The 16,160-nt window shown below is 42.6% G+C and overlaps 1 protein-coding gene across 1 annotated transcript; it reads right to left on the minus strand.

Annotated features, from left to right (window-relative positions):
* Positions 1–554: 554 nt before the first annotated feature.
* Positions 555–11,397, minus strand: POGLUT2 (protein O-glucosyltransferase 2). The gene is made up of 10 exons (XM_054383608.1): positions 11,228–11,397; positions 8,598–8,803; positions 8,013–8,218; positions 7,171–7,248; positions 3,892–4,064; positions 2,654–2,891; positions 1,862–2,071; positions 1,429–1,518; positions 788–892; positions 555–572 (listed from the first exon to the last, which is right to left on the minus strand). The coding sequence occupies exons 1-10, from the start codon at positions 11,395–11,397 to the stop codon at positions 555–557; spliced, it is 1,494 nt and encodes a 497-aa protein (XP_054239583.1).
* Between the last annotated feature and the right edge of the window lie 4,763 nt (positions 11,398–16,160).

A 16,160-nucleotide genomic window follows, 5' to 3' on the forward strand; every position in this document is an offset into this window, starting at 1 on the left:
TCTGTCAGAAATTGAATGAAACCTAAAACTTTTACCTAATACTCTAACGTGTCAATAGCACTGTGTTTCTCCTTCAGGTTAAAGAGATGTATTATAAACCACATGTCACTGTCTTTGAGAATGCTGCTTCAGACGGAACAAAGTTATGGTCTGAAAGAGGTGACTTGGGATAAATACATGGTGGGGAGTGTGTGGGTATAAACTGACAATTCCTATCTGTCCTTTAGCAGACTTGTGAACAGATTCAGTATAACAAGTGTGAGTAACAAGTATCTGTACTTCCAAGGTATCTCAGGACAGTAACACATGGCTGATACAAACATGGATTTATTAAAATAAAAAAGTTATAAAAATGTTTTTGAACAAGGCTTTTCAACCGCTGCATGATAAGAAGGAAAAAAGGGGTGCCTGGTTTTCTTCCATATGAAGATCATGATACAGTAAACTTCATAACAGTCATTGGCATTATCCATTGATATTTTAATGCATGTCTGTCTTTAAGATGCCAGTCTGAATGTAGCTAAATATTCAAAAATTATTTTTATTTCTTTCTGTCAGAGTTCATCTTTGGCCTGCATTCAAAAAGAAGAATTATTTTTCAGTTAACTGGCACCTCATTTTTTAACAGCCTAGTTCTGCAAACACATTAAGAAATGTTTCTAAGTTTGACAGGTGTTAATGGTCTGACCTACTGCCTGATACCATGGCGTACTGAGCAATGCCTGCTCTCATTTGGTTAAGAACTGAGGACATCAGCACTTTTTATTTAATGCTGTATGTACCATACCTTTTTTCTGTGGCAAGTGCATGGGAAAAGGTCATCATCAGGCTGCTGTACTTTCTCCATCCCCTCTCTGATTTTTGGCTCGCTCACTTGCAAGCTGGCATATTCCTAGTTTTAAAGAAAAGATGGTATTGTTAATTCATGAACTCACTGGATTGTCCACCTGACTGTAATGACTGTACCAACTCAGCTGTGCAGTTCTGTAGAAACAGGGGCTGCAGAACCTGTGACTCCAAGCTGTGTCATAGACAGGGTAAGCAGATACTCAGCTGCAGACAGGAGCCCCTGTGGGTGCCTCACAGGAGCTTCAGTATCTCAGTGCTAATGCACAGATATTTTCAACTGTGGTTCACAGGGTGTGTGTCTGATAGGGAATTCTTTGATCGTTGTGGGCAACATAGTCCTGCAGATTAGATCAAGATTTGTGGGATCAAATTGCTTCTCTCAGAGTGCCAGTATGGTCTTAAGCAGTTTTGTAGGACATAACTGCATTCGATATTTGTAAACCAACTAAAGTTCTTAATTGCTGCTGCTTGCTTTGTGGCCTTAGTACTAGACTGGCCAATTTTCAGCATCTTCCTTTTCTTGAACTCTTTCTGTGGAATTTCTATTTTTGTGGTGGAAGCCGCTAAAAATATACTAACCTGAAGAAGTTTGAAATAGTAACAAAAAATGTGGTCTCCCATGAGATTGTTTCTTGCAAATTCTTGTCCAGATTTTGCAATGCTTTTTGCCTGTTAAAGAAAATACAAGTTATTATCAAATTCTCAAAAAATAGTAGTTATTTCAGGGTGCCAGTATTGCTTCTGGAGTTTAGTGCTGTCAGTTCAGGATAACTTACTTATGTACACATTCTTAATTTTAGAAGTAAGGCAGTCTTACGAAAATATTCTTAGTTTTAACAAAGTTCAATTTGATTTCAACTTATGGGCAGTGCTATGTATTTTTAAAAAGTGCTCTAGAGTTGATGACAATAACTTTCAAGACCTTCTAATAGATTGTTTTGTTTTAAAGAAATGCTCTTCTTGCTCTATTTTGTCTAGAAACTTTTCTGATTACTTCTAAATATGTGTTTACCTCTTCATCATGCTCTTTTGCCCACTGTAGTTTTTCTAGTAGATCACTCAGGTCACTTTTAAATGGAATATAATGTTTCCATGGCTGCAGCTCATTATAAAAATGCTCGTAGTAGATGGAGTCTTGCTTTAGCACCACACTGTTTCCTGCTAGTAGATAAGGCAATCTGTATGCTGCCACTGTGCCATCAATATTAATTTGATATTTATACTGGAAAGGAAATGACCATAAATTATTAACAAACAGAAGACCCAAGGAGCTTGGTCAGGTTGTAGTATTCTGAGAGCACTGGCATTGCTGACTTGCTGATACTGAGAAACGTGGGATTGGCTATGCAAGCATCAGTGCTTAAGTAGCTTTTATTGTTTAGTTTGGCATTCATCACAGTGCAGGGTACACAGAGATGCCCTCTTCATCAATTATGTTCTCCAAAAATTCTTAGACGCTCATCCTGGGACGTGGGGGTAGATGTGCCAATTCATCCCACTGATTTTCCCACTATGTTAGTTATGTTAGTAGTCCTGATCACTGAATCAGGAAAAAGAAATAAAAAGGAATTTGGTATTATATAGATTACACAAGGTTCTACAGAACCTCTAAATAAAAATCAAACATTATTATCCTCAGTGTTAAAGCTACATAGCATTTAGTCCTATGGGAAGGATGCCTATTCATGCTTGTTATTAGTGTCCTAAAAAACTAAAAACCACTTCATTACCAATGCTATATATAAAGTTATTTGATAATGGGAAACACTGAGAACCTAGTTACGAAAAACCGTTAATGGCTTACCTTAAAAAAATCGAAAAAGGAAATGTGCTTGACAATGGGGCCATAGAGACTTTCATCATGTTTAAAAAAAAAAAAGTTTGTGAAAGCAGCATCTATGATCTCTGGATATTTTCTGCTGAGTTTTACAAGTTCAAGCCTCTCTTTGCGGCTGTCACGTCCTCTCCAGAAGGCTGTGGTATTCTTGTCTTCCCATGATGGGCCAGTATTTGCTTGAACTGACATCATATCCAGACTGACTCTGGGGGACAAAGAAGTGATTTAATAGTGAAGCCTACTGGAAGGCTTTTTAACTGCAATCACTTAAAGAGAATTTACAATATCAACAGGCAAATACCAGGTATAAAAGCTAAGTGATAAGTACATCCGTTTATGCATTGTGTCAGTACTTTTGCAGGTAAAAAAGTAGGTAAAGAATGTCAAATTCACAGGCCTGTGGCAAGGCAGCAGCAGTAGTCTGATGACAACATCAAAAAGGGTACCTGTCAGTAGTCATGGAAAAAAGGTAGATAGAGGTAGATATACATATAAACGGGTTTCCAAACACTTGAAGGTGTTTGGTAATGTAACTATTTTAATACCACCTGTTTCACCTCCTTAGAAACATTGCTAAATTAGAACACATAATTTGTGGGAGTGCAAGGAAGCAAATTTAGGAAAAGTCTCAATAATGAAGACAAGGAAACCGAAATAAATGCAGTGAAGTGATAAACAGGTTCACAAAGGATTACAAAGATCTCTTAGAAGCTAGCTTTGTAAAGTTTTGAGACGGTAAGAGAGCAGTTAGCAAGGTCAGTTATGATCAGCAATCGAAGTGGGAGATAGTAGGTCCTAGGTGGAGAATTCTGGCTATGTTGGCTTTAAAAGGTACAGAAAAAGTATTCTAGGAAAATCAAGAAAAAAGAGACCTGGCCTGTTGTGAACATGCTCGTGGCAGGGAAACAACACAGACAAAATGCTGAAATACCTTGAAACATTCACTCTAAGGGCTGTTTTCAGGACTTGACCATGTTTAGGTTAATTTTGTTTTTTTAAAAATAAAACAGTGAAGTATTTTAATATATGCCATGTAATATAATAGATAATTTGGTTGATGTTAAGATATTGATTACATGATTATTGCCTATCTATAGAGTGCCAATGTCTCAACGAATAAAACCAGCTCATATACTGTTAATACAAATATCCTTTTGGAAAATCGTTCACTGTGAATTTTGTGGAAATTTCAAGTAATTTCTTACCGTCCCATAGTCTCCAAAACTGAGTCTGTTAAGTCATATGTTGGCATGACAATGTCTTTTGTCTCACTGGAACCGCACCATGAGAAGATGGGGTGCAGATTGTCTGGAGACTTCTTTTTCTCCAGAGGCCAGTCTCCCAAATTAACAAAAAATTCTACATCTGGCATTTTCACCTAAACAGAAGCAAAGCAGACATGAATCCATTTTAATAAAAAGCAGTATTCTTCTGCTAGCATCTTGTATTTTAAAAACAGCCCCACTAAGAGTCAAAAACAGCCAGGTCTTTAATATACTTTATGTAACTGTAATACATTGTTAAAAGCTTAGAAACATGTTAGAAGTAGTGAGATGACAGATTTAAGCCTACAAGATTATTTTGGTTTTTTGAAGATTTGCACAAAGTCACATAAATGCTTTTTCTTTTTTTTTTTTTAAGGGACAGGAACACTCCAGTTTGGAGGATAGTTTCTTGTTATGCTTTACATGCTTGACCATGCAATTTTTATCCCAAGCTAGCACTGGGATCTGGTAGCAATTGTATAGTTCCCAGGTAAATTGGACCACCGTGTTGACTGTGTGGAAAAAAATGCTGTTGGCTGGTAAATTAGTTTTCTGTCACATCAGTGAACTGATTTGTCCTGTGTCTGCATGACTATATTCAACAACGAACAGCCATGATGGGAAGATCAGCTTTAGTCAGTGCTGGGATTAATTATTAAGCATAACATCCTCACTTAACTAAAAGAAAACAGTTGGTAGTATGGAGCTGTATCTGAAATCTGTCACAGCCCCAAACCAAACCAAATACTGTTCATGTACAGTGAATGTAACAACATGACAGAAGGCATAATTTTGAAACTTTGAAAAAACTTTGATGTACCTCCATCTTGTGCATTGTATGTGGTTCTGGAATTTGCAAATGAAGTCAGAGAAGGTACAAAGAAAGGCAGCTACTATGCTAGGGATGGACCAGCTGCTTTGTGAGGAGAAAGTGATAATGGTGGAACACTTCAGTTTGGAGAGCAGAAGGCTGAAGGTGACATACGGTTGAGTTTTACAGAACTCTGAAGGCATGTATAATGTTATTGCTGAACTGATACTGCATCTGTTTAGTTCACCTTCTCTGTGACATTAATTTAAAAAAAAATGTATTACATTCCCCTCAGTTACCTCTTCTAAAGCAAGGAAATCCTAGTTAAATTAGCTTGTCTTTGCATACTCTCACATAGCCTTCTTGCTGCGTAGTTCTTTTTGAGCAAGTGAAATGAGAACTGCGCTGTTTGCACAAGATTGGCATGCCTCAGGTTTCATACATCTGATTATTATACTGGCACTTTTGTAAAACTGTTGGAAGAACTCCAAGAATAACTCTGTTTTGACTAACACAGAATTTAGAGATCATGATTGTATGTGTGTGATTAGGATGCTTGTTCAAGTGTTATCATCAACATGAGAAACTATCTCCTCTGATGAAAAAAAACAATTATGGATGTTAGTAATTCTCAAATATTCCTATATATGTAAAAATAGAGTTTAAACATAGTGCTGAATTATCATATATATACATCAAAGCAATTCTTCTCTTAAATCTTCTTATTCTTCAGATCAGAATAGCTGGGCACAGGGTAACATTTCAGGACTCTTCTGTGGCCAAAACAAGCTGCATTAAGTTTCTAATTTATTTTTATGGACAGAGACAGAAATTAGTTATTTGCCAAACATCAAACACTCTCCTGAGTGGTTGAAGACATTTTTCTTTAACCTGACAACAAGGAAAAAACCTTTGGCAGAGACATCCAGAAATTCTAAAGACTAATACCCAAAGCAGTCCTTTTTGTCTTCAGCATAAAGACTGACAGAAAAGGTTTTACTGTATACCTTGGCTTCAAAGGTGGTTTGCCTACGCGTTCTAATCTTCAGTTCTAAACTTAGTACAGTGCCACCTAATGGTTATAATGAACATAGAAAAGCTACAAAATAGATTTTATTTACATCCTCAGTGGCAGAATCATTCAGCAAGTTAGCTGACTTCCTCTTCCACCTTTTAGAGCAACCTTTTAGATAAATAAAGGCTATATGCATGTCTTCTCTTAAACGAAACAAGCCCCACTTAAATGAATCTTGTATGTCCAGTTGTTCTCACCATTCTCCTGTGCAGTATCAGTCATTGATAACTGATTTTTTCTTGAAGCAGACACAGGAACATAACTGACCCATTACTAATCCTAAGTATAGTGGAAAGGTTACTTGTCTTCTACTAATGTGTGTTTAGCTTTTCACAACATGCTACTACTGAGTCTGTTAAATTTCTGATACTGTAACCTTCACACTTTTCTGCAGAAAATAACCTCTCGTTCCCTGTCTTAAATAGGTGTCCTTACTTACCCAGCCTTTTTGTAGTATCCTTTGTCACTTTACTTTAGCAATTTTTCCATACAATTTATCTTGCTTCTTAAAAAAAAAAAATATGCTGAACTATGATGTCCTAACAGGTTATTTTTTTTACTGAAAATTCAATAAGCATATGCTCTAGTCCACCATTTACAGTATAACTAAGTTATTAAATGGGTACTGAACCTAGGACAGATCTCTGAAGACAAATTGCTTTGTCTTGTTACAATCAAAAATAGGTAATAACTTGGATATATTTGTATTTCTCTTACTACTCTCTTTATGTAATAGTCACCTATTTGTGTGTGTTGAAACTTCAGCCCTGCTGTATTCTGTCACTACATACATAATGTCAGGTTTTTCCCCAAAGGTTCCCTAAGAAAGAGTCTATATGGTGCTTTTTGTTTATATACCACAGGGTTTTCCTCACATGCTACCTGTTTTGGTACTCTTTCTCAACCTTTTTTGTCTTCTTTTTTGACACACAGAATTCATTTGAGAACAATATATATTCCCTATTGTTTTGTTGGGGCTTTTTCCCAGTTTTCCTGTAAAATGCACTAGCAGAGACAGAATTTTCTACTAGATGCTACAGGATGATTTATTTAGTCCACAGAAAAAAACCCTACACTGTCCAAATCCATCACACTCTCCTATAAAAGCCTGCCATTCAATTAACATTTGTCATACTCTATACACTGATCAGATAGCACTCTAGAACATGCCAGCTTCAGGCAAGGAAAATCCGTCTGACTTTTCCATTATTAATCAAAGAGCAAGAAGAATTTTTTAACAGAAATAGCAACAAATATGCTAATGCTTATTTACTAAGCCCAGGCTTCCATAAATTAGGACAGACAGAATAAATGACTCTACAGATATACTCACTTTTCTTGTCAAAGAAAGCAGGATGGCATCCATGAAAATTCTGAAGCCAACATGTTCCCCATACGTCTTTATGTAAACCTAGAATTAAATAAAGATTTTACTTGTCTGGTGTTTTCATTTCAGAAAATGGATGCCACAGTTTAGAGCTCTTTTAATCACTTGGTAACTAGTCAGACAGATTCTACAGCTGTATAGATTTACAAATCAGCTGGGAAGCTTCAGAAATCTCATCTAACTTTCACAGAAAAGTGATCAAACAAAAGAAAAGGACAAGCTCTGTAGCTCTGTTTGCTTTTGCAAACATTTTAGGTCTGTCTTGTGGAAACAAACCGGTTGCTTGTTTCTGTTGTGTTCCATTGTTCTCATTTCCATATGAAACTCTAGTAAAGTCAGTATGTTTTTGTTTAAAAAACCAAGTAGCTCTGATCCTCAGTGGAGATAAAAGTGGTATTTTTTTACGTCAGAATTATGCACAAAGTAATTTATTGATGCATATTAAATTAGATGATTGTGACACTCCAAAGTGGTACTATTCAGAGAACAGGAAATTGAATTAGCATTTAGGAGGCTTGGGTCTGTGCCCAGCAATCATATTGATTGCTTGGAAAGTAATTTGCCTGCACTGTGCTTCAGCTCAACATGGACAAAAGGCACCTTACAAAGTAGGATGGATATTTTTGAGTTTGTATACAAACTGCAAAGTCTTAATGGATAGAGAAGCAAGCAGGAGAAGTTTAAAGAACAGATTACAAGAAGCCTTTCAACAATGAACACCTGAACAGCCTAGTTGTATGATTTGCCACTAAATCCCTGTGTGGACTTCACATCAACCCATCCCGTACCTCATTATCTTTGATGGTGTAATGACACAAACTCTGTCTTTGTCCAAACCTCTGTGGAATTTCTTTTGCAATCTTATCTGGATCAACAATGGGAAAATTTGCTAGGTCTCTCTGAATCTGTGGAATGATTTGAGGGCAGTTCATCACTTCCAGCCAGGCACTGCTCTCCTCCTGAGGGCAGTCACAGTTTTCATGGTAAATAGGTCCTATCAGGAACACAATTATTATTTTAATAAGCCACACTATTGAGTTGTTGAGATCAGAAAAGAGGGTGAGGCACTGAACATTCATTGCTTAGAGACAAACCCTCAGCAACTCTAAATGGCCATTTGAACTTTTTTTGACTCCAGTGGAGCTTCTGTGTGAGCTCTCAAAATACATTTGCTAGGCAACACCTTCACACTATTTGTTTCTTTTTATTGTATCAAATAGTACGTGCAGGACACTTACAAAGAAACCATAATTCCAATGGGATTTGATGGGCCAAAGAAGTACTGAAGTTTTACAGAATCCCGTTCTAATCCTAGAAGACATTCTGGCATGCAGTATGTTAGAAAAAGCCCTGTGTGTGGTGCTGCTTCTTACCTTCTAAGATATACGGAGACTTTGCAACATGTTTCTGTCCAGTTTTGACTTCTATCTTCAGGTTTTTGTAGCTTGCATACATCCTGTATCTCACAAGGAACGAACCATCTTTCCTGTCTAATACTTGCACACCAACACGAGTGAACTGTTCATCAGGAGCAGTGATCTTCACCTGGAATGCATTTTCACCCGGTGATGAAGTGAACCTACCCAGAGAGTAAGTGGGAGCTTATTAAAAAAGGAAATGCACCAAAGCTTTTTTAGTTTGATCGTTTCCTTTTTGACTTGACAGATTTCCAATGACTTCACTGAGACACACTAGGCTGTTATGAGCATATCCTTATGTTCACAAGCAATGCATGATTCTTCCACGGAGAATTTTGTTAAGCTACATAAAATGTGTCATGCTGCTAGAAGCATTAGGTAACAAGAAGGTTCCACTCAGATACTCATGAACATGCCTCCGAAGTCATTTGGTGCCCTACATGGAAGGAAGTTGTAGCAAGGTGGGAGTCAGTCTCTTCTCCAAGTAACAAGTGATAGGACAAGAAAAAATGATCTTAAGTTGCACCAGCAGAGGTTTAATTTGAATATTAGCAAAAATTTCACTAAAAGGGTTGATAAAGCACTGGAACAGGCTGCCCAAGGAAGTGGTGGAGTCACCATCCTTGAAGGTATTAGAGACTTTTAGATGTGGTGCTTACGTGGTTTAGTGGTGACCTGGCAGGTTACTACTAGGTTAGACTCCGTGATCTTAAAGGTCTCTTACAATCAAAACAATTTTGTGATTCTGTTCTATGTTGAACAGTTTTGGAAATGTATGGGAACAGAGCACCTTTAAAAAGCAGAGCACAATTAGCTCAAGTTGATAATTGCTATAAATGGGAATGTTGAGAGCATGCAGATAAACGGATTTTGGTAGATGTATCTCTCTGTCGTGTCCTGTAAGGGCAGGACAGGGGGCAATGGTTTTAAACTGAAAGGAAGATTTAGATTGGATATGAGGAAGAAATTTTTTATTGTTAGGGGTGAAGCACTGGAACAGGTTGCCCAGAGAAGCTGTGGGTACCCCTTCCCTGGAAGTGTGCAAGGTCACGTTGGACAGAGCTTTGAGAAGCCTGATCTAGTGCAAGGTGTCCCTGTCCATGGCAGGGGACTTGGAACTAGACTGATCTTGGAAAGTGTCCCAACTCAAACCATTCTATGATTCTATTAAAAAAAAAAAATAGGACAAGCTTCATTTTAGCAGTTTAGCAAGTCTGCTATTTTACATACAGAAACAAAATGTTTCCAGATGACTTTACTTTCCAGGTGTAATTTATGGAAGAACACAGTTAAACTTCTTAATCAATATGGTAGCTCATACAATAGGGGGGGGGGGGGGCACAGGAAGGAGGAAAATGGTACAAATGCCAGTGTCTTGGTAGGGAGAAAGCATTATAGCAGGATCATGTAATTCAATGTCTACTTATGACAATTTGCTGAAATTCACAATATGGCGATCATATAAAAATCTCCATAAAACCAGAGAAAATAATTTGAAAAATCACTAAGTTATCACGTATCATTGAGGTATTAACCGAAGTTGGCACAGTCAAAATGCTGTATCTGCCAACTTTGTTCCAACTCTTTAAGCACAGTCCCAACTATGTAGGGAGAGTCTGGGATAGAGTCAGACATGATAGAAGCAGCTGCACTAACACATTACAGCCCAGCAGCCTAGTCAACTTTCCTAAAACTTGCCCAGACATATTAAAGAGCTGCCAGTTCAACTAAACGCTGAAAATATAAGCTGAATTGGCAATCGCAGACTTTCACAGGCCATGGCACATCTAATCTAGACAACCTGGATGGAGAAGCACTCTGAGCTGCCTAGCTTGTATGTTCAAGGCTTTTTTCCTGTAGGAATGGAAAGCTGAATGTCCTCTCAGAACTAAGCTTACCCATTTCATTCCAATGAACTTTGCCTAATGGCCTACAGAGTAATTTGTAAGTGACATGTTTAGGAGAAATATTGATGTTCCTAAGAGTCGTAACAAGCAGGAGACCTGAGTAAATACATCACAAATTCAATAGATTCGTTATTGTTAACATTTTAACAAAGCAGAATAAATAACAAATTGTTGGACTAATGCAAATGTTTTGCTGTTAAACATTTTTCTCATCTCATCCCCTTGTACAATTATTTGATATTGCTAAAAAGATGAATTAGCTTTTTCTATGTGACAGATAGAAAAAGTCAGTACAAGAAAATCCCAAAGAAGTTTCTGGCTAGAATTGGCAGGCAAGGTCAGCCTCGCCCAGGATGGAGCATGCAGTGCAATTAAAGGAGGGGGTTAGGATGGAGCAGTACGCTTCGTTCCCTCACAAGGCATCCACGATTACGATTTCGATTCAGTATCTGCAGATATTTAAATGGCTGCGCAACGTGGGTCAAGCCCCATACCCATGTACACATGGTGGTGGGGCTGATGCTGGGGAAGGGCGCGTAGCAAAGCTTTGCCACTCCTCGTCCGACCCGTTTCACGGTCCTGACGGAGGGCAAGGAACGCGAACTTTTAACCCACCTCTTAGATTTTTTTTCCCTGACCAAAACCTTCAAGAAACGCTGCCGCCGTCGCCGCGCTTACCTCTGCCCTTCGGCGTCCACGGCCTGCACGTAAAAATAGCGAGCGGGGAGGACAGCCTCCGCCCGCAGCCCGGGCCCCCATACCGTGCTGTGCTCGGGGCTCGGCCGGCCGCTCCCGCCCGCCGCCGCAACGACTCCCAGAGCCACGCAAAGCGGCCACAGGGCACGCATTTAGAGCTCTTTCCCCGACGGAGTAACGCCTCCGAGGCGCGGGAGGGAACGCCGCCGGGACCTTCCTCCTTCCCTCACCACGGCACCGGGGAGTCCTGTCCCCGGCGAGGTGGCATGAGACGGGGAGGGAGGGAGGGAGAATGTTGAGGGGATTGCAGGGCCGCTGCTGCCCTTTCTCTGCCCCCTTCTCCCGGCCTGACTCCTCAGGGTACCATGCCCACGGCTCCTGAGGGAAGCGGGGCAGGACGGGGCGATCGTTCTCCACACCCCCTGCTTCCGCTGAGATGCGGTGGGCGGTGCCGGACTTCCCGCACCAAGAGGCGCTGCTGGGTGAAGCGGGCCGGTTGAGGGGCCGGTCCGGGGTAGCCCAAGGCTGCCTCAGTGCCGCAGCGGCCCTGTGGCTCTGCTGGGACCGACCTCAGAGGAAGGGGACTGCAGAAAGCCAGCTCTGAGTTGCGCTTCGGGACGTCTCAGTATCATTCTTTTGTCATGAGCTCAAGTCCCACTCCTTCACTCCATTTCCATAACGTAAGGATAAAAAATAGTTTGCAATCGGGAAAACGAGTTTTCGAAATCCTCCCCAGAGCACCTGAAGCAAATGTGACAGCTCAAGTCGCTGTGCTGGGTTGCTGAAGTGAAGGGGCACCTCACCAGCCCAATTGCCCAATGGGCACATGGGGTGATTCAGCAGCCTATTCTGTGTCAATCTAACCTCGGGTTGCATTGCAGAAAACTGGAGTGAAACACTGTTGCTGAGCACAACTACATATAGACCTTTAAGACTCCAATCTTTTAAGAGTCCAAACATAAACCTAACACTGCCCACCAGTAAACCATGTCCCTAAGTACCACACCTACACATCTTTTAAATGCTTCCAGGGATAGTAACTCAACCACTTCCTTGGGCAGCCTGTCCCAGCATGTGACAACCTTTTCAGTGAAGACATTTTTCCTAATGTCCAATCTAAACCTCCTCTGGCACAAGTAGAGGCCCTATCCTCTTGACCTATCACTTGTTAGTTGAGAGAAGAGATTGACACACACCTCACTACCACCTCCTTTCAGGTAGGTTGTACACATACCCATACCCAAATGCTTTTGTCATATAGCTACAGAAACCTCCCCAAAATTCAGGATTCTTCATGGAAGGCCATGAATCCTAAAAGATACTTAAAATTTTGCTAAATTTTCTCTTGTTATGGCAAATAATACAGAAAATGGAACCACATCATCAGAATCATGACTTTCAATGAGATTTTGTATTTTGTGTTTAGAAATACCGAAAATACATTTTATAGAAAAGCACACACATAAAAAAATCTCTGAGAAAATGGCAAGCTGAGAAAGGACCACTTTGGTCCTTAAAAATTGTCAAGCTCCAAGTTTTAAAAGTGTAATTTTTGTCATCTGCTGTTTAATTGACATGATTTTTTCATGACATTCAGCAGCTAGACTTGCATTTTCCAGTCTAGAAATTAATGCAGGCCCCTTTTAATATCCATGACTCTTTAGCTCCTCTCCCTCCCCCATCCTTACATTCATGATGTATTTTACAACTGAAATCACACTCCTTCTCATGTTTTGCTGTATGAGATAAGCCAATTGCCTTTACTGCAAGAGAACTTTAAAGATGTCTTTATTTAAAAAGAAATTTCATAGCTATAGAATTCACAGAATAATCTCCCTCTTCCTGGCAGGGTGGCATTAGCACATTAAAAAAAAATCCTCAGCAGTGCTGAAGCAAAGTTACCACACTTCTACCCTCTGGTCATTTTCTCCTCCAGCTTTTCATCCCTCTCATAAGCACAGCTCAGGGAATCTGTGTACAGATCTGGCACTATTTGACAGCACCCAAACAAGCTGTAAAATAAACCATGCAACCCAATTTTAGTCCTGGCTGGCAAAGCCAACATTGCTGCTATCCTAATGCCTGTAATTTGGCTCAGAGAAAAATACTTTGGAAGCAAAATGGTTTAATTACTTCAAAGGCTGTTGGCCAACAAAGGCTCAATGGGATTCCAGCTGGCAAAGGCATAGGGGATGCTCTCCATTAGGAAAGGCAGATTGCCTCGGAATGAAACCACATTTAATTCTGAACCTGACCCTGGTCTTACTTGTATCCAGGGCACAAAAAAATTGGTTGCACCTACAAACACTAGAGGGCTTTTGAACCTTTGCTCAGCCTAACTACTGAAAACTATCAGTCACATAACTAACATTTAAGGAGAAAATAGGTTTTTCTTTCCATTACTTGCAGCACCTATCACAGAAACTATTGTGGGTGTAGTGGCTCTGTGGACTGTGGGTACCACGCCCATCACTCGCATTGAATCCTCGGTAGCAGGACGCTGTGTAACTTTTCCCATTTTCCTCTGTTTTGTATTAAATTTTATAGCTATTTTTTTCAATATAAGAGCCATCATTTAATAGCATAAATCTGAATATTTATCAATAAATACATTCTAATTAATTGTGGCAGTACTGGTAGTGTTACACTCATGTCTTCACTGCCACCGTTTGTTCATGCTGAAAATATGCTGTCTGCAGTGAAGATGACATGGGAAATACTGTCAGCAGTTCCAGATGCTGTTCCCGAAACAACCCTTTACTCCTTTGTACAGATCTCCCGTCTGTGCCTCATTCCTCAGGAAGAACTCCACGGTCACTTCCAACGTCCTACACCTTTCCTACCCTGAAATGGGAGAAATGTGACATCAAAACTGAGCCAAGACTTGTGAGCAGCGTCAGTCAGACATTAACATAACGGCAAGGGAAGACTGGGCACCCTGCTGCCCTCGGAGCAATGGGCACAGAAGAGGGATCTCTGGCCTCGCCACCAGCGAGCACTGAGCACCTGCGGCGGGGCTGCCGTGCGTGAGATCACAGCCCGCGGACACGGAGACACCGTGTCCAGGCGTCCCTGTCGGGGGAAGGCGGGCGCCACGGGACATCAGTAAGCAGGAGCCCCGAAGGGGATGCGGTGCGGGTCAGGGATTATCCTCTGATGCAAAGAAAGGCAGCATCAGGCAGCTCCTGCAATAGTGATGGGCAATTTGTACCACGATTTTCTGCAACAAGTCAGCAGAATTTCACTTTCTCAAATGCACTTGGAGCTCCCTGCCCCGAGCAGGCACGGGCCCAGCAGATGAAGCCACCCGTCCGAGCCCTCTCCTCTCCACCAGTTCACATCTCTCTCTCGCTCTTCCACTTGCCTCTCTCGAACACCGGTGGAGCACCCAGAGCCTCACCTTGGCGGGCAGGCAAGCGCTCTTCCCTGCCCCGCTCAGGAAAAGGGAGGAGCGCTGCAGACCGCCAGAAAGCGAAAGCGTACAATTGCTCCCCCTGCGCGGCCCGTACCAGCTCGGTGCCCAGGCCGAGGCCCTTCAAAGAAGGCCATTTCCCGCGACGCATCCCCGAACTCCTCCCCCGCCACCCGCGAAGCGGCAGCGGACGAGACCACGGGAGCGCATGCAGGGGGGGACACGGCCACGGAGATGTCTCTCGCGCCGCCGAGGCGCAATCAAGGCCCAGCTTGGAGAAGCTCGGACGGTTTCTCTGAGCCACCGTGAGGGCGTGCGACTGTCGCCACTGCCACCGAGTGACTCTGCGCCTCCCCCCGACCGGCTGCGATACTTGGTGCCGGCCGGCGGCGGCGGCAGCGGTAGGGAGGCGGAAAGCGGGGGGCGGCGGGGGCGCAGGTGAGCCCGCGGCGCGGCTCCCTCCCCCCACGCGTCGTGTCTGTTTCCGGTGCACTCGCGTCCTCGCTCCGCCGCGGCTTGGGGCAGGCGAGGCAGGCAGGCGCCGCGCAGGTAACGGGCTGGGAGCGTGGGCTGTGCCGCCGAGCAGCTGTCCTTCCCCCTTCCTCACACTGTTGCCGCACCGCCGGGCGCCCCTCCACCGCCGGCCCTGCCAAGCGCCGTGGAAAGGTGCAGGCCTACCCTCCCGCTGGGCCTTGCTGTCGCGGAGCTGCGGCCCCTCCCCCTCATCCGGTGCTGTTCATTCTGGAACCGATCTGGCGGCAGCGCGGGGGGGGGGGGGGGGGGGGGGGGCGGGGCCGGAGAGGCGCGCACAGGCCCGGATTGGCGGCACCTCAGCCCTTCTGCCCCTCCCCGGTGGTGAGGGTGGGTGCCCTCCATTCCTTTTGGGAGTTGTGCCGGTGTCCTCACTGGGCGAGCTTGTAGGGTGTTGGTGAGAGCCGGGTAATGCCGGGGCTGCTCGGCAAAACGGGGCTGCGCGCCGCTTGGCTGCGTTCTCTGCAGGCAGCTGCCAAGTATGTGCATGCGTTTACGCATTTCCTTGTATCCTTTCATGTAGAGCCTCGGGTCTGGGTTGGTTGCACAACCCACTTGTGGGAGAGGAAGGATCGATCTTGCGCTGTTGGTTTAGTTCAGTGCCCGGAAGTCCCTGTCGCAGGAATCTACTCTGGAGTAGAACTGCCTCCTTCTTGCCAGGTTTCCTCTCCATCTGCGGCATGTGCCTTCGCACCGCAGACGTGCGAACTGCTAAGTCTGACAGATAACACATGCTGTCAATTTGCTTTTTAAAAAAGATCGTTAAAAGCAACTCAGCCTCCTAAGTTTGTTTTTGGTAATTCTTAGCTACTATAAACAAAACCTGCTTTTTCACCCCACATCTTGAAGAATAGGAGGCACATAAAAATAAAAGGGAACCCTTAACAACCCTATGAGGAAAGCAGTTAAACAGATTGAGGGTTGTGTTGTCAACTGACAATCAACAGTTAATGTAATTTTCTGTATGCTTGA

This window comes from Indicator indicator, chromosome 1 (genome assembly GCF_027791375.1).
Source record: "Indicator indicator isolate 239-I01 chromosome 1, UM_Iind_1.1, whole genome shotgun sequence".
Taxonomy (NCBI): Eukaryota; Metazoa; Chordata; class Aves; order Piciformes; family Indicatoridae; genus Indicator; species Indicator indicator.